At 43.2% G+C, this 19,283-nt stretch overlaps 1 protein-coding gene across 16 annotated transcripts in view; it reads right to left on the reverse strand.

Moving 5' to 3' along the window:
• Window positions 1-15,695, reverse strand: part of CAMK2D (calcium/calmodulin dependent protein kinase II delta) — a 151,246-nt gene extending 135,551 nt beyond the window's left edge. For 10 of the 16 annotated variants that reach the window (XM_072334468.1, XM_072334458.1, XM_072334462.1 and 7 more), the window contains exons 1-2: window positions 15,559-15,623; window positions 14,777-14,871 (exon numbers count right to left, since the gene is read on the reverse strand). In XM_072334468.1, the coding sequence (XP_072190569.1) occupies window positions 14,777-14,871; window positions 15,559-15,623 (160 nt within the window). Of the gene's footprint in view, window positions 1-14,776; window positions 14,872-15,558 lie in introns of all 16 variants that reach the window. The other 6 variants (XM_072334453.1, XM_072334452.1, XM_072334467.1 and 3 more) reach the window with 5 other exon arrangements.
• Between the last annotated feature and the right edge of the window lie 3,588 nt (window positions 15,696-19,283).

Genomic DNA, 19,283 nt, shown 5'->3' on the forward strand with positions numbered 1-19,283 from the left:
ACAGAGCTGTAACATTATTCAGGTCTTTGCACAGTTAAACACTGAGCTAAGTTTTTCCACCATCTTTAAAAATTACTCTTCCCATTTCATAATCAACCTTTTCAAATTTCTAAGTCAATTAAAGGAAGAACATTACAAGTATTCAAACCAACTCTGAGAACTCGATGACAGGTTTGACAACATCGCTCCCTCCTGCGCACTCTTTCATTTTTATATCAGGCAAGAAAGCTTAGTCATTAATGAAAACTTCTTGCATGTTTGCAATGCTTGGCACACATCAATCCACCACAGAACATCAATTTAGTTAGTATGAAGTAGTGGCAAGCTGTCTTATTCACCTGTTTCATACGAAGTCTCATGAAAACATTAAAGATCTTCCCATCCTGTAAAGGTGTCACTGCAAATATACAACAGAATGTTGTATGTATTACAAAGTCTTATTCTGCTTTATACTTCAGTGTAATATTTTTTGAGATAAACTTCCAAGTTTACAGCAGAATACTAGACGCAGAGTTTCTCTCTTTCTTTTCTCCTCTTTTCTCCTCTTTTCTCCTCTTTTCTTTTCCCTCAGTGCAGTTTTCTTTAGCTCACAGAATCATAGAAGTATCCCAGATTGGAAGGGACCCATAATGATCATCGAGTCCAACCCCTTGTTCCACACCGGACCATCCAAAATCCAAACCTTATGCCTGAGACAGCTGACCAAATGCTCCCTGAACCCTGGGAGCCTGGGGCTGTGCCAATGCCCTGGGCAGCCTGTTTCATGCTTGCTGCCCTCTGATGCAAAACCTTCTCCTAACCCCCACCTGCCCCTCCCCAACACAGCTCTGTGCCATTCTCTCAGGCTCTGCCTATCCCTAGAGAGCAGAGCTCACTGTGAGGAGCTGCAGATGCCATGAGGCCTCCCCTCTGCCTCCTTTCCTCCAGGCAGAACAAACCCGGGTACCCCAGCCACTCCTCACACATCTTCCCCTCCAGACCCTTCACCATCTTTGTAGCCCTCCTCTGGACACTTTGTAATAGTTACTGATCCTTTTGTACTGCGGCATGCAACACTGCACACAGTACTCAACACTGGATACAAACAGCATATTATATTGGGCCCAAGGCACACAGATTAGTATGGATATGGTAGAACGATGGGATAATGTGATACTAAAATAATATTTTTCATTCTTGTAAAAGCAATACTATGAACAGAACACCTAAACCATTAGATGAATACCTAACACTTTCCAGAAAAAATTAGCAGGTTCTTCTACATTTCCAATTATTTAAAATAATCATTATGTTTTCTCTTGGTGATCATCTTCCTGTTAATGCTCCCTCTCAACTAGATCTGTTCTCTATCCAAGACACAACCCAGACTCATGCACCGTAAAACATATGAGTCCCTAGTACACAGATTCCAGGTGTACTGCTTTAATGTGATTACAGATAGGATACGACTGAAATTCGGAATTAAAATTAAAGTAATACTGTTAAACATTACCACTGTTACCATACTGCCTTCTCAAGCAAAGGAGTATTCCAAACACAGGTTATCAAATGAGGAACTATTTAATAAGTTAACAAAATTGGTACAGAAAGCACAAGAAGGACACGTGAACACCATGGAGTCTGAAACTAACCATTTCCCTCTATTATCTCACCAGAAGTTGCTAAGGATACAGGTACCAGACTAAACACGATCAGGTTACAGCAACTGAAGAAAATTATTGCCTATGTGTGGAATTTCCTGACTGGGTGCAGTTAAGTCTGCCTCAGCTGCAAAACAAAACAACATGAGCTTAAGCATCATCTACTGAGGTTCTTAGATCAAGTCTATATATATAGCTTCAACAGTTTCTTCAGCCTAAGTAAAAGCTTTCTCGTACGCTCTGTACTTGGAACAGAAACGATTATTATGTTAAAAATATGGAAATCAAAAAAATTCCAAAGACCTGAAACATCAAATGCAAATGCTGGCCTTGCTTGCATTCTTTCACACCCGGAAGCATATTTATTCTGCAAACATCTACAGTTCACGTGGATAATTTTACACAGCATATCCACCTATCACAGTGGCACAAAAGCCTTTGGGTTTACCCTAGCAGTAGAACACCCAGAGGAGCTGACAATCTCTATTTAATCGAAGATTCCTGTGGGTTGGATTGTTTACTGCTGTTCTTGTTTGTTTGCATTAAACACCTTCCTTTATTTGGGGGCTGTTTTGAGTAATATGGGTAGGTTTTGTCCTCATTGTTCTCACGTTAAAAACCTATAGACAACATACAATCAAAGCTTTCTCCCTCTGAGCTGAAGCTTAGATTATTCAGTAACTGTTCTACGGAAACATGGAGTTAGGTGGATCAACTTCAGATACGCAACTTTTGATGAGTTAGCAAGACATTCAAACACAATGAGATTACGTATGTGGGATTACAGAAATACAGGCAGAACTATTTTCTTCACAGAAACTGTACGGTCTGTTTGATGCTTAAGATGTATAAAGAACACCTGGTTCAATTCACTCATTTTCTCTCAACATCTGGTAATGCTGGCTTTAGCTTGGTATCATTACTTGGTTACTCAAGAATCTGGTGTTAATTCTGAGTTATCAAAGTCTTGCTTTGCAGCCCTTGTTTGTATTTCAGTACTGGTATCAAGCTACTCTCATTTTTCCCTCATTTTTGTATAACTGTCCCTCAGCTTGTCTGATAACCAACAAAGGAACGTTATTCTCCCCATTATTCTCCTTCCTTTCCTCCTCCTCAAGAACGATCATTTGAGACAGCGAGAATCTCAATGAAGTAATCAAAACAATTTACTGAAAACAATGGGAGATTCTTGTTGTAGTTTTTAGTCTTCTAATCTTTCTATTACTGAGATTTATTAAACAACAAACTCAAAATTAAAGGAGTCACTCTAATACTATGAAGAGAAACTAATCAAACAGCCTAGAAATGTACAAAAACAAGGAGGCTTAATACTGCATCTATTTAAATATCTACATCCCATATTTTAAAAAGTTACTCGAGTTTACAAAAAAAATCAAACAGCAGCATGTCCATTTATGTGAAGCTTCATTTTTCTGTTACTAGTAAAATATTTTTGTGGAAAACCTGTTTCATACTGTTTTTAATGAAAATCAACTATTTTCTGTGTAGGAAAGTACAGTACATGTGACAGATGCAAACCCAGGCACTGATGTCATGTATGCTTACACGTCAGCAGTATTCATTATGCTATTTGTCACATAGATCTCTATTGCTAAATAAACACCACTGTTGATTTACATAAAGTTATCTCACTTCCAAGACCAAATTGCAGAGGCTTGATAGAATTACAACTAACTTTTCTCTTCCAAGAAAGATACACTCACCGAGTCCAAGATTTTAAAACCACCTAGTCAGACTGATATGCAGAAGAATAGATGTATTTTAGCCTTGAGCAAGAACTGACACCAAGTGTCCAGCTCCTATGGGATGTACAAGGAAGTGAGGCAACAGTGCCTGGCAGTCCCCCTTCCGGTGAAGACTAACAGACAGAGCCACAGGACAGACAGGAGCAGCTTCCCAGTTCTTTCCATTTTGAGAAGATTTAAGAGGAAGAACCTCTAAGAAAGTAAATGACATGCACTCAAAACAGAAACAAACAAAAAAAAATCCACACCTTAAAATTCATGCTGAGCTAGTTATGCATTCTTACATGTTATATTTTATAAGCTGAACAATTCAATAATTAGCAACATTTTCTAAGTTTCAGTTTAGGGTGTGAATCGATACAGGGTGTTAAAAAGAGAAACTAAGCTGCTGTATGTTTGCATAATTTGTTTTCATGTTCTTCAGCTATTTTGTTGGAAGAGAAGAGTATCTGGGGTTGCAGAAACAGCAGTCAACACTCAACAGCAACTCTTTGTAATTTCATGGAGCTATTTTCACAGCAGTTGCCACCTGACCTTGCATAGAGGTGAGAATAATGGCAGTCTGTTTCAGAAACGGAGTAACATTCCTGTGATCGAAAGGACTGTTTTCTGACTTAGCTCTCCAACAGTCATGATCCTGGGAAATAGCAGAAAACAAACAAAATCTCACACATCTAACTATATCTATGCATATCAGTTATTGGCCCTGTACAGTAACATACATTAAATGCTCTATGCCATTTTTCCAAGCAGGAATACCGATGTTTCCTGCAGGGGTCATTAGCTTAAGATGTAGAAATGAAGCAAATGAGACATCCGGGGATTAGTAAAACCTGAGATCATCAGAGTAGCTTTGAAATTGGTAGGAAACTGGTAAAAGAGGTGACAAAAAGCATAGTGATGAAAGGGATATAGCCAAAGGGAAAATTATAAAGAAGTTCCTCAAATCATCAGCCTCTGAACCAGTCTTAATATTTCATATGCTTTACTACTAAGGTGAATAAACGTGACGGCTATATATGTCAACTCCCAATTTCCCATTTCAAACATCCATATAGAAAAATTACATAGAGTGCATGGAAGGAAGGATGGGCATAATAGCAGCAAGTCTACTACACAGGAGGAAGCTAAGCGAAGATGGCTGTTATGGAAAGAAAGAATGGAAACAAGATAGTCCTCAATAAATACACTGATAACAGATGAAGAATTCCCTGAAGGAATTTGTGTGCATAGGCACACAAAAAATGAACAACATTCATGAATACATTTGAGCTATAGATCAGAATTCTTCCAACTAAAAGGGTGCAGTACTAAATTATTGCATCAGCAAAGGAGAGAGAACTAAACCCCTTGTCTCATTAGTTTACGTTAAGACAGAGCTTGATTAATGAGATGATCTGCTCTGCTGAAGGAATTAACTTTACTCCAGATATCACTTTAACTATATTCCCTATTTTTTCCACCAAAAGCCAACCCAATGTGGTTTGAAGCTCAGATGTTCTCCTGCAGAAGTCTGGAGATAAAGGTGCCTTGAAAGTTCAAGGTCAAAGTTTTAGCTAGACTGAATCTACTACACGAAATAGGGAAAACACAGCACTGAACAAGAAAAAAATAGAGAAAAAAAGATTCTTAGTTCGTCTTTCAAATATTGCTGAACAATCAGTTCCTATCAGTCAAATCTTCCCTCCAGCCTTCTTCAATAAAAAAGTAGCTGGGGATGGAAGTGATTCACATGCTTGTATTTACAGCAGGTAAAAGAAACATTTTCTCAACCATTCCATACTTCAAGGATTATAAATATTGTTGAGATATATCAACTCCAGGAGATCTTCATGTCTGCAAGAATGCCACGTGAATGTAATAAAACTTAAAGAAGTATGGAATGAATATAAGACCTCACAGTTCTGAGGCATAAATAGCCTCCACCTATTACAGATTTGAAACATGTTTTGCCAGTCCTTGTCCATGTCTTTTGATTTCAAGTTTCCCAAAACCATCTCCAAGATGTCATGAACTTATCACCATCCATATGCAAGCCTTGATAGGTTATCAATGGGGACCCTAAAACATCTGCAGTATTAACACACATCTCCTAGGAAGAGGGATGGACCACACACAAGCAACTTCTAGTCTGGAAGAACGAATCTCATTAGTAAACTTGTTTTGATTTACATGGTATTGAAAGTAATTTGTTACTTAATTTCAATAGATAAACCCTAATAACCACAAATAAACAAAAATGTGAAGGCATCCGTTCTTGCTCTCATTACAAGTAAAATTACATTAAGTTAATAAGCCTTTTAGCATGAAACATTTTCCTAAACCAAACAAGCTGACAGAGTACACACAAGCTCTGCCAAGCTCTGCTGGATCTTTTTCCTGCATCTAATACACACACTCTTTTATCAGTGGCCTTTCCTTCCCCCCCCCCCCCACCTTCTAGACTGAGCAACTAAAAAATGTTCTGAACATGTTAAAATCTACCAGGTACACATGAGAAGTACCAGCAAGAGCACCATGGAAATGTACAGACTAAAAATAAGCTGCCTCTTCCTCCCCTTCTGGGAGACTGATGTTTAAAGCAGCCTTGGAAAAATGCTTTCTTAAGCCATCATGAGAAGGAAAGGGCATTAAATCCCCATGTGCATATATCAGTGCAATCCTAATTACTATTTCATAGCTGTCCATGCTGCATAAAGATAACAAGCACTAAGCAATCCACCATATACCTGAGCTTCGTTTCATTTAGAAAACAGTATATGCAATACAAAAAAGCACCAAGAATGTAATCTTCAGATTTTCTAGACTCCAGTCTTTTATAAGGAACTAAGACGCTGAAGATTATTTTCTGCACTGCAACATACAGCATCTTGGAGACATTTCATATTTGTGACGCCTCTCCATAAGAGGTGGGAAACAGCCTTTAGCCCACGTTTAATAAGCAAAGTTCAGCAGCACCTGGAGCTGCCCCTAGAGAAACTGAAGGTCAACTGCTGTACAGGACGAAATACCACCTGCAATGCAGCACCACAGCAACAAAGCTCTATCAATGTTAAGTGATGCTTTCATAGAATATAAAATACATCTTCATGTACGGAAGGATATGAACATGAGTTAAATAAACAAGCTTCCAAAAGAAACCTCTGAATTTAGTGACTATTTATCTGAATGAGCAACAGCCTGTTTAAAGAATTCCTACGAGAGGTCTCCCAAATCAAAACCAAACCTAAGCACTGGTTTGAGATCTGCTAGGCAATACAAGTAACTTCAAGGTTTCCCTTGGCTGATTAAATCACAAACCTATCTCTTCAAGAGGTTAAAATCTAAATGAAAGCTTAGGCTTGGCAAATCCCATCAGAACGTCAGATATGGATATTATGGAGGAACCCCATCTGTTCATGCAGCAACATGAATATACAACGTGACTGTTGCTGCAACACTTGCATTCACATTGCGGAAAATTTACAAGTAAGCAGAAGCAGTTCCTGACTCTAATTAAATTAGGAACAAAGTTCTGAAAACACATGGAATAGACTGCGTGCTATGAATACAAGCTTTGTATGCTGCAAATTTACGTATCTCATCCTCTCACGTGTTCAGATGATGAAACTTTACAGCAGAGGTGTGTCATCCTTTCTGCTTACACAGAGGTTTGTTAATCTTCCTTGCTGGGCAAGGTACACTGTTCATTTTAGTGCTGGGACAGGAAAACGTATGGAAGACCTTCTGCTGTGTGATCCCGTGCACTGCCCCTAATGCTGTACACATCTGTTTGGGAGCCATTAACAGTCTCACAGGGAAGGAGAGCTGCTGGCCAAAACATTGATTGGATGAGCTGTTTGGAAGGACTGCATACCAGCCTACAGACAAATCACAAAACCCTGAACTAACTTTACTGTTGGGATTTGATGTATTCTTCAGTCTTGCATTTGCCAAGATTCGTGCATGTGCTCAATCAATTCAGAAAGCATTCAGTTCATCCCAGCACTATCTGCTTACAAGTCAGATGCTGAAGTTTTCAATTTTGCATGTTAAGAAGCTCTAAGGATCTATAGCTCCACATCTGCTTGCACATAACTGCAGCTACTGCTTCCACTATGTGGATGACCACATGTTAGCAGCATAAAAAGTGGTGCAAAAAGAGCATTTATAATGGCAGGCAGGCAATGGGGAAGGGGAGAAAGGCTGTGCACCTGACAACCCTATTTACTGATTTGGCTGGAGGAGATAAAAAAAAAACCACATAACCAGTGATTAACTTTTTTCAACAAGCATACGGGATGATTTAAGGTGAAAGTGACTGCTAAAACAAATTAATTTGGTAACTCCATTTTCACCAGTGCCAGACCTGTCTTGGAAAGGAAGAGGATGTCAGCTTCTTGCAGCAGTGTATCAACTCTTGGGCAGTTGTAAAAGCAAGGAGCTTTAAGAATAGAGAGATGTCTCTTATCACACATTTCTTCATCTTGACCATCAAAAACCTTCAGCAGCACATTTCCATTATTAAATAAAATACATTCCACTACTTTCCTTTCCTTTACTTACAAAAGCTCAGAAACTCACATAGAAGTTACTCAAACCACTGGGTATGCAAAGTTACTTCCTACGGAGTACAACAGACCTAAACCAACAGCTGCACAGACTGATCAGTAACAGCTCATTCAGTGCATTAACTACCACTCTCTATACTCTAAAAGCCAAATTATAAAAAACCAGAAATATGCTGCAGCACAATTTATACTTTTCAATTATCACTGAAGAGGTCCTGAGTCAGGATAAAAGCTAAATTGGGTATAAGACGTATTTACAAATCTGAGCAGTTTTCTCTGCTTAGCTGTGCAGTAGCCTCAGCTACAGCCTGTGCTTCTGTCCAGTGAAATTTACAGAAACAACAGATTCAAGAGAAAAAGTGAATTCTCATTTCAGCAGAATATGCCCAGCAGCTTCCAATCACATGCAACAGGAATTCAGGTGGATGTAAAGCTTTGAGTTTCTATAATTCAGATAACAAACTCGGAACGTTTAAAGGCTGGCAATGTGTATTAAATAACAGCATAACTGCCCACCCCACCCTGGGAGAAAATACAAAAATGACATTCACAAGTATTTACTATTCTCTCTGATACCACACAGGAGACATTTCCCATAACAGCAGAAATAAAGAGCACCAACACACACCCAAAGACATGCACAGAACTCTATGCATAGAGGAACAAATAGACAGATTGGATTCCTGGGTCTCTTCAAAATACAGCAGATGTCTCTTCAAATTCAAGGCATAATTATTGGTAATAAAGAATTAAACAAAAGAAGCTACTATCGTTACCTTTGTTCTCTATTAACCTTTTGCAATCAACAGGGAAAGTTCTGCTTTCCAGATAATCTTTTGAAATCCCCATATTACCCTTACAAGGCTTTTGATAAGTGTGCAATAAATGCATGTGAAAGGAGGAAGCTGGACCCTGACTGAAACCCACTGAAACACCCTGGCCTACATTTCTGAAGAGGTCAAATGAAGGACACGAACATGAAAAAAGCAGTACCTTGGCAGTACTTACATTTGTAAAGCAAAGTAACTGAAATCCTCCATCTTCCAGAAATCAGAGTATTCCTAAATTTCTCATAATGAGGTCACAGACGAGTCCCTCAGATACCTCAGCTGACCCATGGTTTCAAATTGCAGTAGATATAAAACAATGCTTTCTATGTACACTAACATGCAAACAGGCAGAACAATTAAGGTAAAGTGCTTATCAGAGTGCTCATTTCCTTATTTCTGTATGTGAGCTAAAGCTTTAATATGGAAGTACAGTTTGGATAAAAGTAGCAAACGCTTCCAGAGAACACAACTTCTCTCACACCAAGAGAAAGGAAGGAAAAAACAAAACACACAAAATCCAACCAACAACAACAAAACCAGAAACCCCACAACCACTCGCATTTCAGTCTCTGAATGGGGATCCAGAAGCGGAGTTCAGGTTTTCCCCTACAAATGCTTCTCCTCCCTCCTAATAGAAGAAAGGATAAGTAATTCTGGAAGGGCAGCCATTCAGATGTGCAATTAAGTCTTTAGTTTGCAGTAAATGAACATAAAAACCAGAAGCACACAAATGCCAGAATTAACAAACTCGTCAGAAAATGGCAGGAAAGAGGTAGCCAAATAAACTCTAAAGAAGCCCTTCGTTGTTAAGATTTCAGTGGGAAAGCAGAAAGGAGGTCGAGCCAAAGCAGTGATGGAAAAAAAATGAAAGAAAATGGGAAGTTACAAAGAGAGTCAGATGCATTCAACCAATTCCTCAGGCATGCCTAATAGTAGCTGGATTTGGAATAGAAACAAAAAGCATTTTCCTCTGTCAAATTCCGATGACAGATATTTCCAACATCGTTTTAATTCCACTGTTTCCTCCACGTTACTTTAAATATCGGATCTGTGTCATGTTTCCACCTCAGTCAATAGGAATACTTTCACTTTCACAACTTCAATGTTCACGACAATTTGTAAGCACTGTTTTTAAGAGTTTCACTTCAAAGTGAGAAGCTACCCGTCAAGGGCATTCCTGTAAGGTATGTGAGCAGAACAGCACTGCAGCAAACCACAATCCTTCACCCCGACACCGACAACCCCAATCCCGGAAGTCTTTTAAAGTACGCACGACAATTTTCACCTGAGTACTTACATCCCAATAAGAACAGCAGCAAGCTACAGGGAAGATAACAGTAGCAATGCATGCATCCTCACGTTCTAGTACAGTTTATTTAAAGCACATCAGTCTATGAGCTATAAAAAGAATTTCCTCCCCTGAGAGCAACAATAGTCACAACAGAAAGATAAATAAATCCTTTGCAAAAATAATAATAATGTTGACATGATAGGAATTATAGGATACTTGCAATGGATAATTTCCTACCAAGTGCCAAGAAAAATACTTCAAAATCTAGTTTAAACTGTGGAATAGGTTTCTGCTAGCCAACATGCATCACAATGAATTCATAGTCCTCATTCACACCAGTGAATGAAAACTTTCCGGATTCCCATTAAAAATGAGAGAAAGCAAAAGGTCCATACCTTCAATACAAAATACCTACTCTTGTTTTAAATAACACTCATGAATGCTCTCTACTACTATATAAGCTTTCAGAATGAACTTAATTTGAGAGAGCCAGTAGACTGTTAAATTACTGTAATTCGCAACCATAACAAGATACTTGCAGAGAAATACATAAACATACCCCCACTGAACCAGAACACCTGAGTTAGTCTGAAATAAATGTCATGACTAACCTGAAAGGCACAAAGAGCACAAGCATAAGGAAAGGACAACCATACTAGCACAAATGACTTGTGGGTATTACAGAAAAATTTGTTTAAACATACTTCTAACACACAGAGGAAAGCAACCACACTGCTCCTTGACATGGAATGAACCTGAGACTAGAATTCTTAGTCTCACAAAGCTGAAATGTGTTTTGCTGAAGGAGAGTACTTGGTGTGTGGGAATAACTTCATGAGTACTCCAGAAAGGAAATCAGCAAGAAAATACATACAGGTACAATGATAAACATGCACAGGTAAAAGCAAACTCCCAAATTAAGATCTACAGTTAGATTAGGAATCTTTGCTAGATTATCAACAATTTCTTCTGCTGTAGAGTACAGGAAGTCTTATTACATCTTGCTTTCCTGTCAAACATCTGGCTGTAACTGACAACACTGAAAAATACTCCACTATACCTTTCACACATCATGTATCTAAATCACTTTAGGGACAGCTTTGGACACAGAAATACTCTTCCCACAGTAAAATTACTCAGCACTACCTCTAAAATACTGCTCCAAAAGGGTGGGTTTTTTCAGCCTTCTCACCCAAAGCATCTTGTTGCAATTAAGCTCAGCAGGCCCAGTGAGCTCCAACTATCATCTCTTCTTTGACAAACAGGAAGATGCAGAAACGACCTGGGAAGTTTCCTACCAGGAAGAAAGATAAATGATCATGTTGATAGCTCCAAAGCTCACTGACACTAATGGAAGGACTGGGCCATGAAAGATCAGGGGAGCTACAGACAAACAAGCAATAACCTCCAGCTGATTCCTGTATTCCTTTTAGTAACAGGAATGCCCTAAACAAAGAGGTTCTCACTTCTCCTGCAGCACCCAAAGGGCAGGGAGATGAGCAGCCAGACAGCATTTAATAAAAGCACTCTAGAAAATAAAAGCACCCTCTTCTTACAAATGTTGTTAGATTGCCATCCAAGGAACAATGCTTTTAGCCACTACAGAGCACACATCGAAATAAACATTGGCAAAAATTACACCCAACCAGAAAACATTAGAAAGCGATTTTTGCGAGGCCCAAACCTCTTAAGAAAATGGCTCTGTTCCTGAAATTTGTTTGGATCAAAGCCATCAGACTCTCAAAAAAAGAAAATAAAAGATGTAGAGATAATGACAAAAGAAAGACAATCATTTGTGAATTATTTTGCATTTGGTACACGCAGGGGAAAAGTCACCTTGCAAAAACTTCACCTTTAGAACTTTTTCCTTCCTCTTTTAAATCAGCAGCACGATTAAATCACGTGAGCTTGTCTAGAAAGCTATTGATTTTTTAACATCAACATAATACTTCAGTTGACTCAGTAAATGTGAAGAAAAAAACTGCAGCTCAAATTTCTAAGGACATCTGACATCCTAATAAAATTCTTTTTGCCACACTGAGAGGTTTAAACTGCAAATAATTATTGCTATGAACAAAATCAGAGAAATGTGGAATCTGAAGTGCCACATAGAGGCAAGTACTTAAAAACATAATGTAAAATGTTCTTACTGCATTGTCAGCTACAACTGGTGCATAAGATCAGAGTGGATGTGAATAACTGATCATCCATTTAAAAGCACAAAAGTCACTTCTGCAAGAACAAAACACAACAGAACCAAACTTCCTTTTCCTTCCCTCCAAATGAAAGCCAAAGCCCATCTCTGCATGCGGTTACTCCAAAATTTCTTCACAACTAAACAAGGGATCAGAAGAGAACACACCTTCACTGGCGTAATCGTGTGACGACATCACCTTGTGTTTACAAGGGCTGCTAAGGGAAGGATCCAAACAATCTCCAAGATCATTTGTGGCTGGAGTGACAATTATTGTTGTATCAAGGCTGACACAGTCAAATAATTTTTCAACTCAAATCATGCTGAGGTCTCCTTCAGATTAACAGCCTTGACTCCTCCAGATAAAGTTCACCCAATAACCTTCAGATTTACATTATCATCTGTATTTCAGGTGAGAAGTTGGAAACATCAAAGTGAACTGCTACCTCATCATAAAGCAGATCAGACAGGAGAAGAATGAAACTTGTAATTTAGATACTACTTGAAATGTAGTCCGAGTTGTAAACTGCATACTTATTATCAGCCACATTGAAGTATCACAGACAGAGGCACTGCAAGTTAACGCCCTTTTGTAACTGCAGAATTGCTTAAGAGGAATCCGAAGATCTGTGTAAGGAGCTTGCTCTTCAAAAGCTGCTGAGTAGATGTTATTTATTTTGTCTTCCAAAAGATAAAAACTAAAGAGCAGCAGTGCATGGAAACTGAAAAAATAAAATCTGGAATCTTTGAAAGCCAAGATGGATTCACTGCATTCATGGACGCGGCATCACATTCATTCACATATGGAGGAATACTTCACAGTCCAGCTAGCAATCTTGAAAACCCAACTCCTTGCTTTATGGGCCTACACTTCAAACCAACAGGAATTTTTCTTTGTATGAGTTTTGCTACATTCCACCTTACCAGCCAAATTCTCCCCAGCAGGCTTGGGCGCATCAATGGGCTGCAGTGAGGACCAACTCGGTCCTGCCTGAACAGCCAAGGAAACACAAAATGAAAGCCTGAAAAACAGCACGTCCCAAATGATGACTTCTAAGGAAGACTTCATATTTATATTAATAGAGCCGACCTTTCAAGATTTTCTCTCATTACATGTAAAAACTAGAGCAAACAAGTAGTCTGACCACTCTCTTGCTACAGCTTCTCAACCTGAACAGTACTAGGTCCATAAAACTAAGCAGAATATGGAGGTTCGTGTTAGGCAACAAAATTCAACAGGTCACGTCACTGCACTGACAAAACAAACAAGAAAAATGTGATTTAAGCAAAACGGTAACGTTATTTTATCACAAGTTTTGGCTCCTTTCTAACCCCTCTTCTTTTCAATCGGTCAGTCTAAAAAGAGGTATTCTGAAGTACAGGAAAGAAATTTCTCACAGAGATAGGAGAAAGGCTAAAATTCAGCAAAAGGTAAAAAAAAAAAGCATTCACATTTTGTTCATCAGCTGAAAACAACAGCACCAACACCACACTGAAAGATCCTCAGCAGAGAACAAGTTACCAGAACACGCCCTAGTGCTGCAAGTAGTGTTTTAGGTGTACATTTAATCAATTCATCCGGACTGTTGTTTAACTGCAATGATTTGTGCTGAAAGCAAACCAGACCTTAAAGACAAGTTTAGAGCTGACACTGCTTGCTTATTCACTTCCATGTTCTTTACCATATCAGAAACTCACATCAAAATACAGGTAATGTTAACAGAGAATAATCCCTAATCCTCATCATCCTTCTACAATCACTTTGACGTGGGTTTAACAAGGAATTGACATATCTCCGTTGAGGCTTGCATCTGACAGCAGTAACCTACAGCACACACGTGACTGCCTGAATGTATCACCAAGACTTACCACTGACAGCCAGAACATAAGGGAAACAAACACATTACAGTAAAACCTAAGCATGTGGTGCAGCAGGCATTAATGCTGTGCTGGAGCTGTGACACAGTGTGTTATTCAGAACGACTTGGGTTCACAAATGGACACTTCAAAAAAGGGAAATTCCCTTTCCCCGGGATCTCATCACAAAGTTCAGCGCAGGAGAGGGCATTACACTCTTCTCCACGGATTCAAACAGGCCTTCTTCTTCACGTTTCAGATTAAATGCAATGGAAACTTGGAATTCAGAAAAGTGTAGAGACATATTTATGACAAAAGCCGCACTGTCAACTTATTTCCCAGCCTTCCCCTAAAAAAATCAGTTTGTAAGATCCTTTCCAGTATAAAAATGGGAAGAGGATGCACTCATTTAAATCACTTCATAAAGCTTCCCTTTAAGCACGGTATAGCAACACAGACCTCCATAAGGTTAACCTCTGAAACATTTAGCATAAAAAAGAACCACAGCCTGAAAGGAAATGAAGAAAAGCCTACTGAGAAAATTAATAACCTTAATTCTTATTATTTTGCGTTCCGTTTTAACGCTCACCACAAGAATGCAAGAAATGAGGAGAAGGCATCGTAAACACTCGGTTGGAATATACCCACCCCTGGCTGAGAGCTTTTTGGTGTTGATGATTTTGGCAGCATACTCCTGTCCTGTGGTGATTTTCATACATCGCCTCACGACCGAGAACGCTCCTCTGCAAGCCAAGAGGGGAACAGAGCGTCAGTGACACCCGAACAGCTCCCTGCCATTACCACCGCGCTGCCACACATCTAAAGGAGCGGCGCGATGCCCAAAGAATTAAGGGGGGGGAGGAAACAGGATAATAAGAAAAATAAATCGTAAGAAGAAGGGAGGCTTTTCAGAGACGGTCAACGCTGATTTTATTCAACGCAACAGCAAAACGCTGCTCAGAGCCGCTGTTTCGAGCGGTGCGACCGAAGCCCTCGCCCGGCGTACACCGCAGCCGCGCGGCGGCAGGGAAGGCGGCACGTTCCGGCCCCGGGGCGGCACACGCCGAGGGCGGCGCGGCAGCGGGTCTCCGCGCCCCGTGCCAACATGGCGATCGGGGATACGCGCCCCGCCGCAGGGGGGCGCCCGACGCGCTGGCCGCGGTCGTGAGCTCCGGCTGCCGCTAGCAGGGCAGCCCCCGACCGCCCGGAGCCCGCCGGCACCCGCAGGGATTGCCGCCCGCCCGGAGCCGTGCGCACCCGCGGGGTCGGGCGGGCGCACGGACCGACTCTCAGCCTTGAAGCGACGCCCAGGGACGAGGCAGGGCTGGAGGCATCGCCCCGCGCACCCCCTGCCCGCGGGGACGGAGCCCCCCCTCGACTCTCGGTCTTTCCCTCCTCGCCCCCCCGCCCCGAAGCGGCTGCGTACTTACTTGCCGAGCTCCTCGAAGAGCTGGTACTCGTCGGTGAACCTGGTGCAGGTGGCTGTTGAGGCCATCATGGGGACGGGCGGCCGCCGGTGCCTCCGGCGGCCAGGGGAGGCGAGGCGGCGGAGGGGCTGCGCGGTGGGCGAGGCGATGCGAGGCGAGGCTCCGCGCCGGCTTCTCCTCCCCACCGCCGCCGCCGCCTCTCGTGACGGGGCCGCCTCCTCCCCGCCAGGCGGCTCGTCCCCGCGGCGAGTCTCTCCCCTCCCCTCGTCCCCACCCTCTGGGAAAATAAATAAATAAAACGTCGCGGCGGAGCAGGCGGCACCGAAAGGGAAAGCAAACCCGGGGCGAGGGGCGAGGCGCGAGGCACGGCCGCCGGCGACGGGGCGCCCCGGCCCTAGTTCTCCCAAGCCCGCGGGCAGCGGGGCCGCCGCGCCTCGCTCCGTCCCGTTTCCCGGTGCCGTGCCTCCCCCTAGCGATCCGAGACCGCCGGTCGCGGCCGCCCCGTCGCGGCTCTCTGCCGCCGCCTCGCCGCCCGTCGGGGACGCTGCGGCGCGGGGGGCTCCCGCACCGCGCTCGGGGAACCGCTGACGAACCGCTCGGCGAGGGGCCGATCCGTGCCGCTCCGCACCGAGCACGGAGGCGGGAGGCGCCGCCGGCCCCGAGGAAACGGATGCACCTGCGCCCCGTTCCTCGGCGACCGCTGACGTCACCAACCGCCCCGCGGGGGCGGGGGGGCGGCCGTGCTCGTGGGCGCGCGCGGCGGCAGCCGGCGGGAGGCGGGACCGCGCGACCCCCCCCCTCCTCATTCCCGCCCCTCGCGGTCGCGGAGCGTCACCGCGGCCGTGGCCGTGTGAGGGGGGGCGGCGGACGCGGAGGCTCCGCAGCCCGGGGTGGGCGTGTGGGGAGCGGTGCGGGCGCGGGGCTGCGCGCCGCGGGCGGAGAGGAAGGCAGCCGTGCGGCTTTGACCTTGGGCTCGGTCCTGCGGAGGGGAAGGGCAGCTCCGCGCGGAGCAGCTGGCGGCCGCCGCGAGCACCGGAGGAGGAGCTGGACGGCCGAGGGGGTCCGAACGTGGTTCTGAGAGGAGAGCGCACCGGGATTGGCTTGAAGGGTCGGGAATGCCGTCGTCATGTCACTGAGAGCCGTGCTGAGAATGCCGTTGGGGTGAAGCGGCTGTGTATGGGAAATGGTGCGTCTGAAGTATAAACGTGTCTGGTTTTATATTCATTTCATCCGCAAGATTTCCTGTCCAAAATATTTAAAGCCAAAGCAGCAGCAGCAGCAGGTGAAGAACTGCTGATGGTGGTAACTGCAGCATTCTTCACAGCCCCAAGTTGGAAATCATTACAACTTGACTAAAACCCTTCCCAAATGTGGCTGCTTCCACACCTGCCGCCAAGGCGCACGCTGATACATGTAGCCAGACTCCCAGCCCAGGCCCTGCTTGCTCTGTGCCGGGCACGTCATGTGCCTTGCTGTGTATTGCTCTCTGCTACACTCGATGGTGGTGTGTTAAGGAATGAGTTACATTAACATCTGTGCAGCGCTTTAAACATACAGCACAGCGGAGATGTCAGCTTGCATTACAGCCAGAGCTGTGCTGTAGCGGGCAGCCTGCAGAACGGGAGAAGGCGAGCAGCTCGAAGCACCCCGCGCTAGTGTGCCAAGAGGGAAACGTGCCATGCAGGTTTCCATTAGGATTCACAGCTGAGACCTCGTAGCAAGAGTTAAAAATCTGTCAGCTCTTCCCTCGGCTAATGCGGGATGTGTGTGTGCACGCAATGTGAACGCATGAGCCTGTGCGCAGCAGCAGTTTTCCTCCTAGCGAGGCAGCTGTACCGTGTAGAAATGGGCTGCATTCATGGCGTAAAGCAGCGGTAGAGGAAGGCTGTGAAACTGGAGAGCCAGCTGCAAACATTTACTCCCCAGTTCCTCTTCAGGGGAGAGTTGTGTGCAGCGATGCCGGCACAAAAGGATGGGGGATGTCTCAGTTTAGAGCAGCACATTTATAGCGGAGCATGAATGAACTACTGTCAGATCAGTGAAGGGAATATGCACAAAACAGCACAAGCAACAGAGGCATATTTTCAACGCAGGCCATTCTGTCATTCTATGATTCTATGGTATTTCTTTGACCCTTGAACAAAATTGCAACACGTGAGTCGTGCCTAATTTTGTATTAACCTCCATAAATAACACAGTGAGCAGGACCGAAGCCCCAGGGTTGTTTGGTGATGTGCATATTTACAGGGGCACGTCCGGCTTGGAGAATTTGCAGGGGGGCAGTACTATAAAATGATGAATAGCTTGGAAACACTTGAGCTGGGAAGTTTTCCTCTTGTTACAACAATGCTCCCATAAATGCAGTTCACTCCTGAGCTGAAACGGAACCGTACTTTGTAGCTGCCACTTAAGTCCTCCATAAATTCTCCAAGCTTTCTGAGCAGAGCACAGCCTCCTGCATGGCAGCCAAGGACCTGGCCCTGTCGGCGTATTCTAAAAGCTGGCTCCAGGTTCAGGTTTCCCCAAGGCCGCAAAAGTAGTTCATCTGTGGTCGCTCCAGTGGATGCAGAAGGTCAGACCTCCATAATGAACCAAAAAAGGCTTAAAGAAAATCCTAGAACGTGTTTCTCTTCTCCAGAAAAAAGAAATATTGAAAGAGAATTGTAAATAGCCGACTGTAAGAAACAGAATAGCCCATCCTCTGACGTCTCTGCAGCTTAACAAAATGTTACAGCCCAGTGGAACAAGCACTTAATTTCAGAATCTGAAACAACATTTATTGTGGCAAAGGAAATGGTATTTTTGTTCAAAGTATGCTGTTCGCCAAGGGCTTTCCTGTATATGGCTTCTTTATTCAGCCAAAGTGAGGTTTTCATTTTATTTCTGATCTCGCAAATACAGATTTTCTCTCTGCTTGTGTTTTGAAGGAGCCAGAGAGCTTTTGAAAGGTCATTCATGTACACTCATTATGAGCTCTGCTAGGAATACTGTATCTTTAGCTCATGGACAAATTGAGTGGCCACTTACAGCAGAGGTCTAGATGGAAAATGGCCTTGATTGATACCTGGGTAACCACGGGTTTAGAGAAATACTTTTTAGGACCAGCTGTCCTTAACAGCACAATGAAAGCACCTCTGCCTTTTGCTGCTCTAGAGAGGCCTGCATGGATAATGCCTGACACCCAGCTCTGGTTGGACCAGGAGAGTGGTGGTGGGCTTGACATAACAAACACGGAGGAGGTGAAGGAAGCTGAGATCTGCACGATATGACAACAGAGCTCAACATTTCTGCTAACATGACCAGCAGGGTGAGGGCAGCGGGTACAATGGGAAAGTCAGAGGAGAGATTCTGAACTAGAAACAAAATAGAAAGGAAAAGTGCTGCGTGGGAGAGAGGAAGGGAAAGATACTAGACAGCAGACAGAAAGAGGAAATCAGTGCAACGGAGCTGTGGCTGATGAAGTTACATCACTTGTGTAGTGAGAAATGTGAAAAAGGACAGTAAATGAGTTTTGTAATAGGAGCGGAGAATCACAGACAGAACAAAGGAAGAGGACAGGGAACAGTCAGAAAATGTTATTTTAAGAAAAAGGAGTTAAGTAAGGGGAAAGTGAAAGAAGGTCAAACAGTTATTGGTGTCAGGAACAGAAATGATCAATGTGAAAGTGCACAGAAATATGAATATATGAAGACAGTGGGAAAAGGGGAGAGAGGTTAATCGGAATATCA

Source organism: Excalfactoria chinensis, chromosome 4 (genome assembly GCF_039878825.1).
Source record: "Excalfactoria chinensis isolate bCotChi1 chromosome 4, bCotChi1.hap2, whole genome shotgun sequence".
In the NCBI taxonomy this organism is placed as follows: Eukaryota; Metazoa; Chordata; class Aves; order Galliformes; family Phasianidae; genus Excalfactoria; species Excalfactoria chinensis.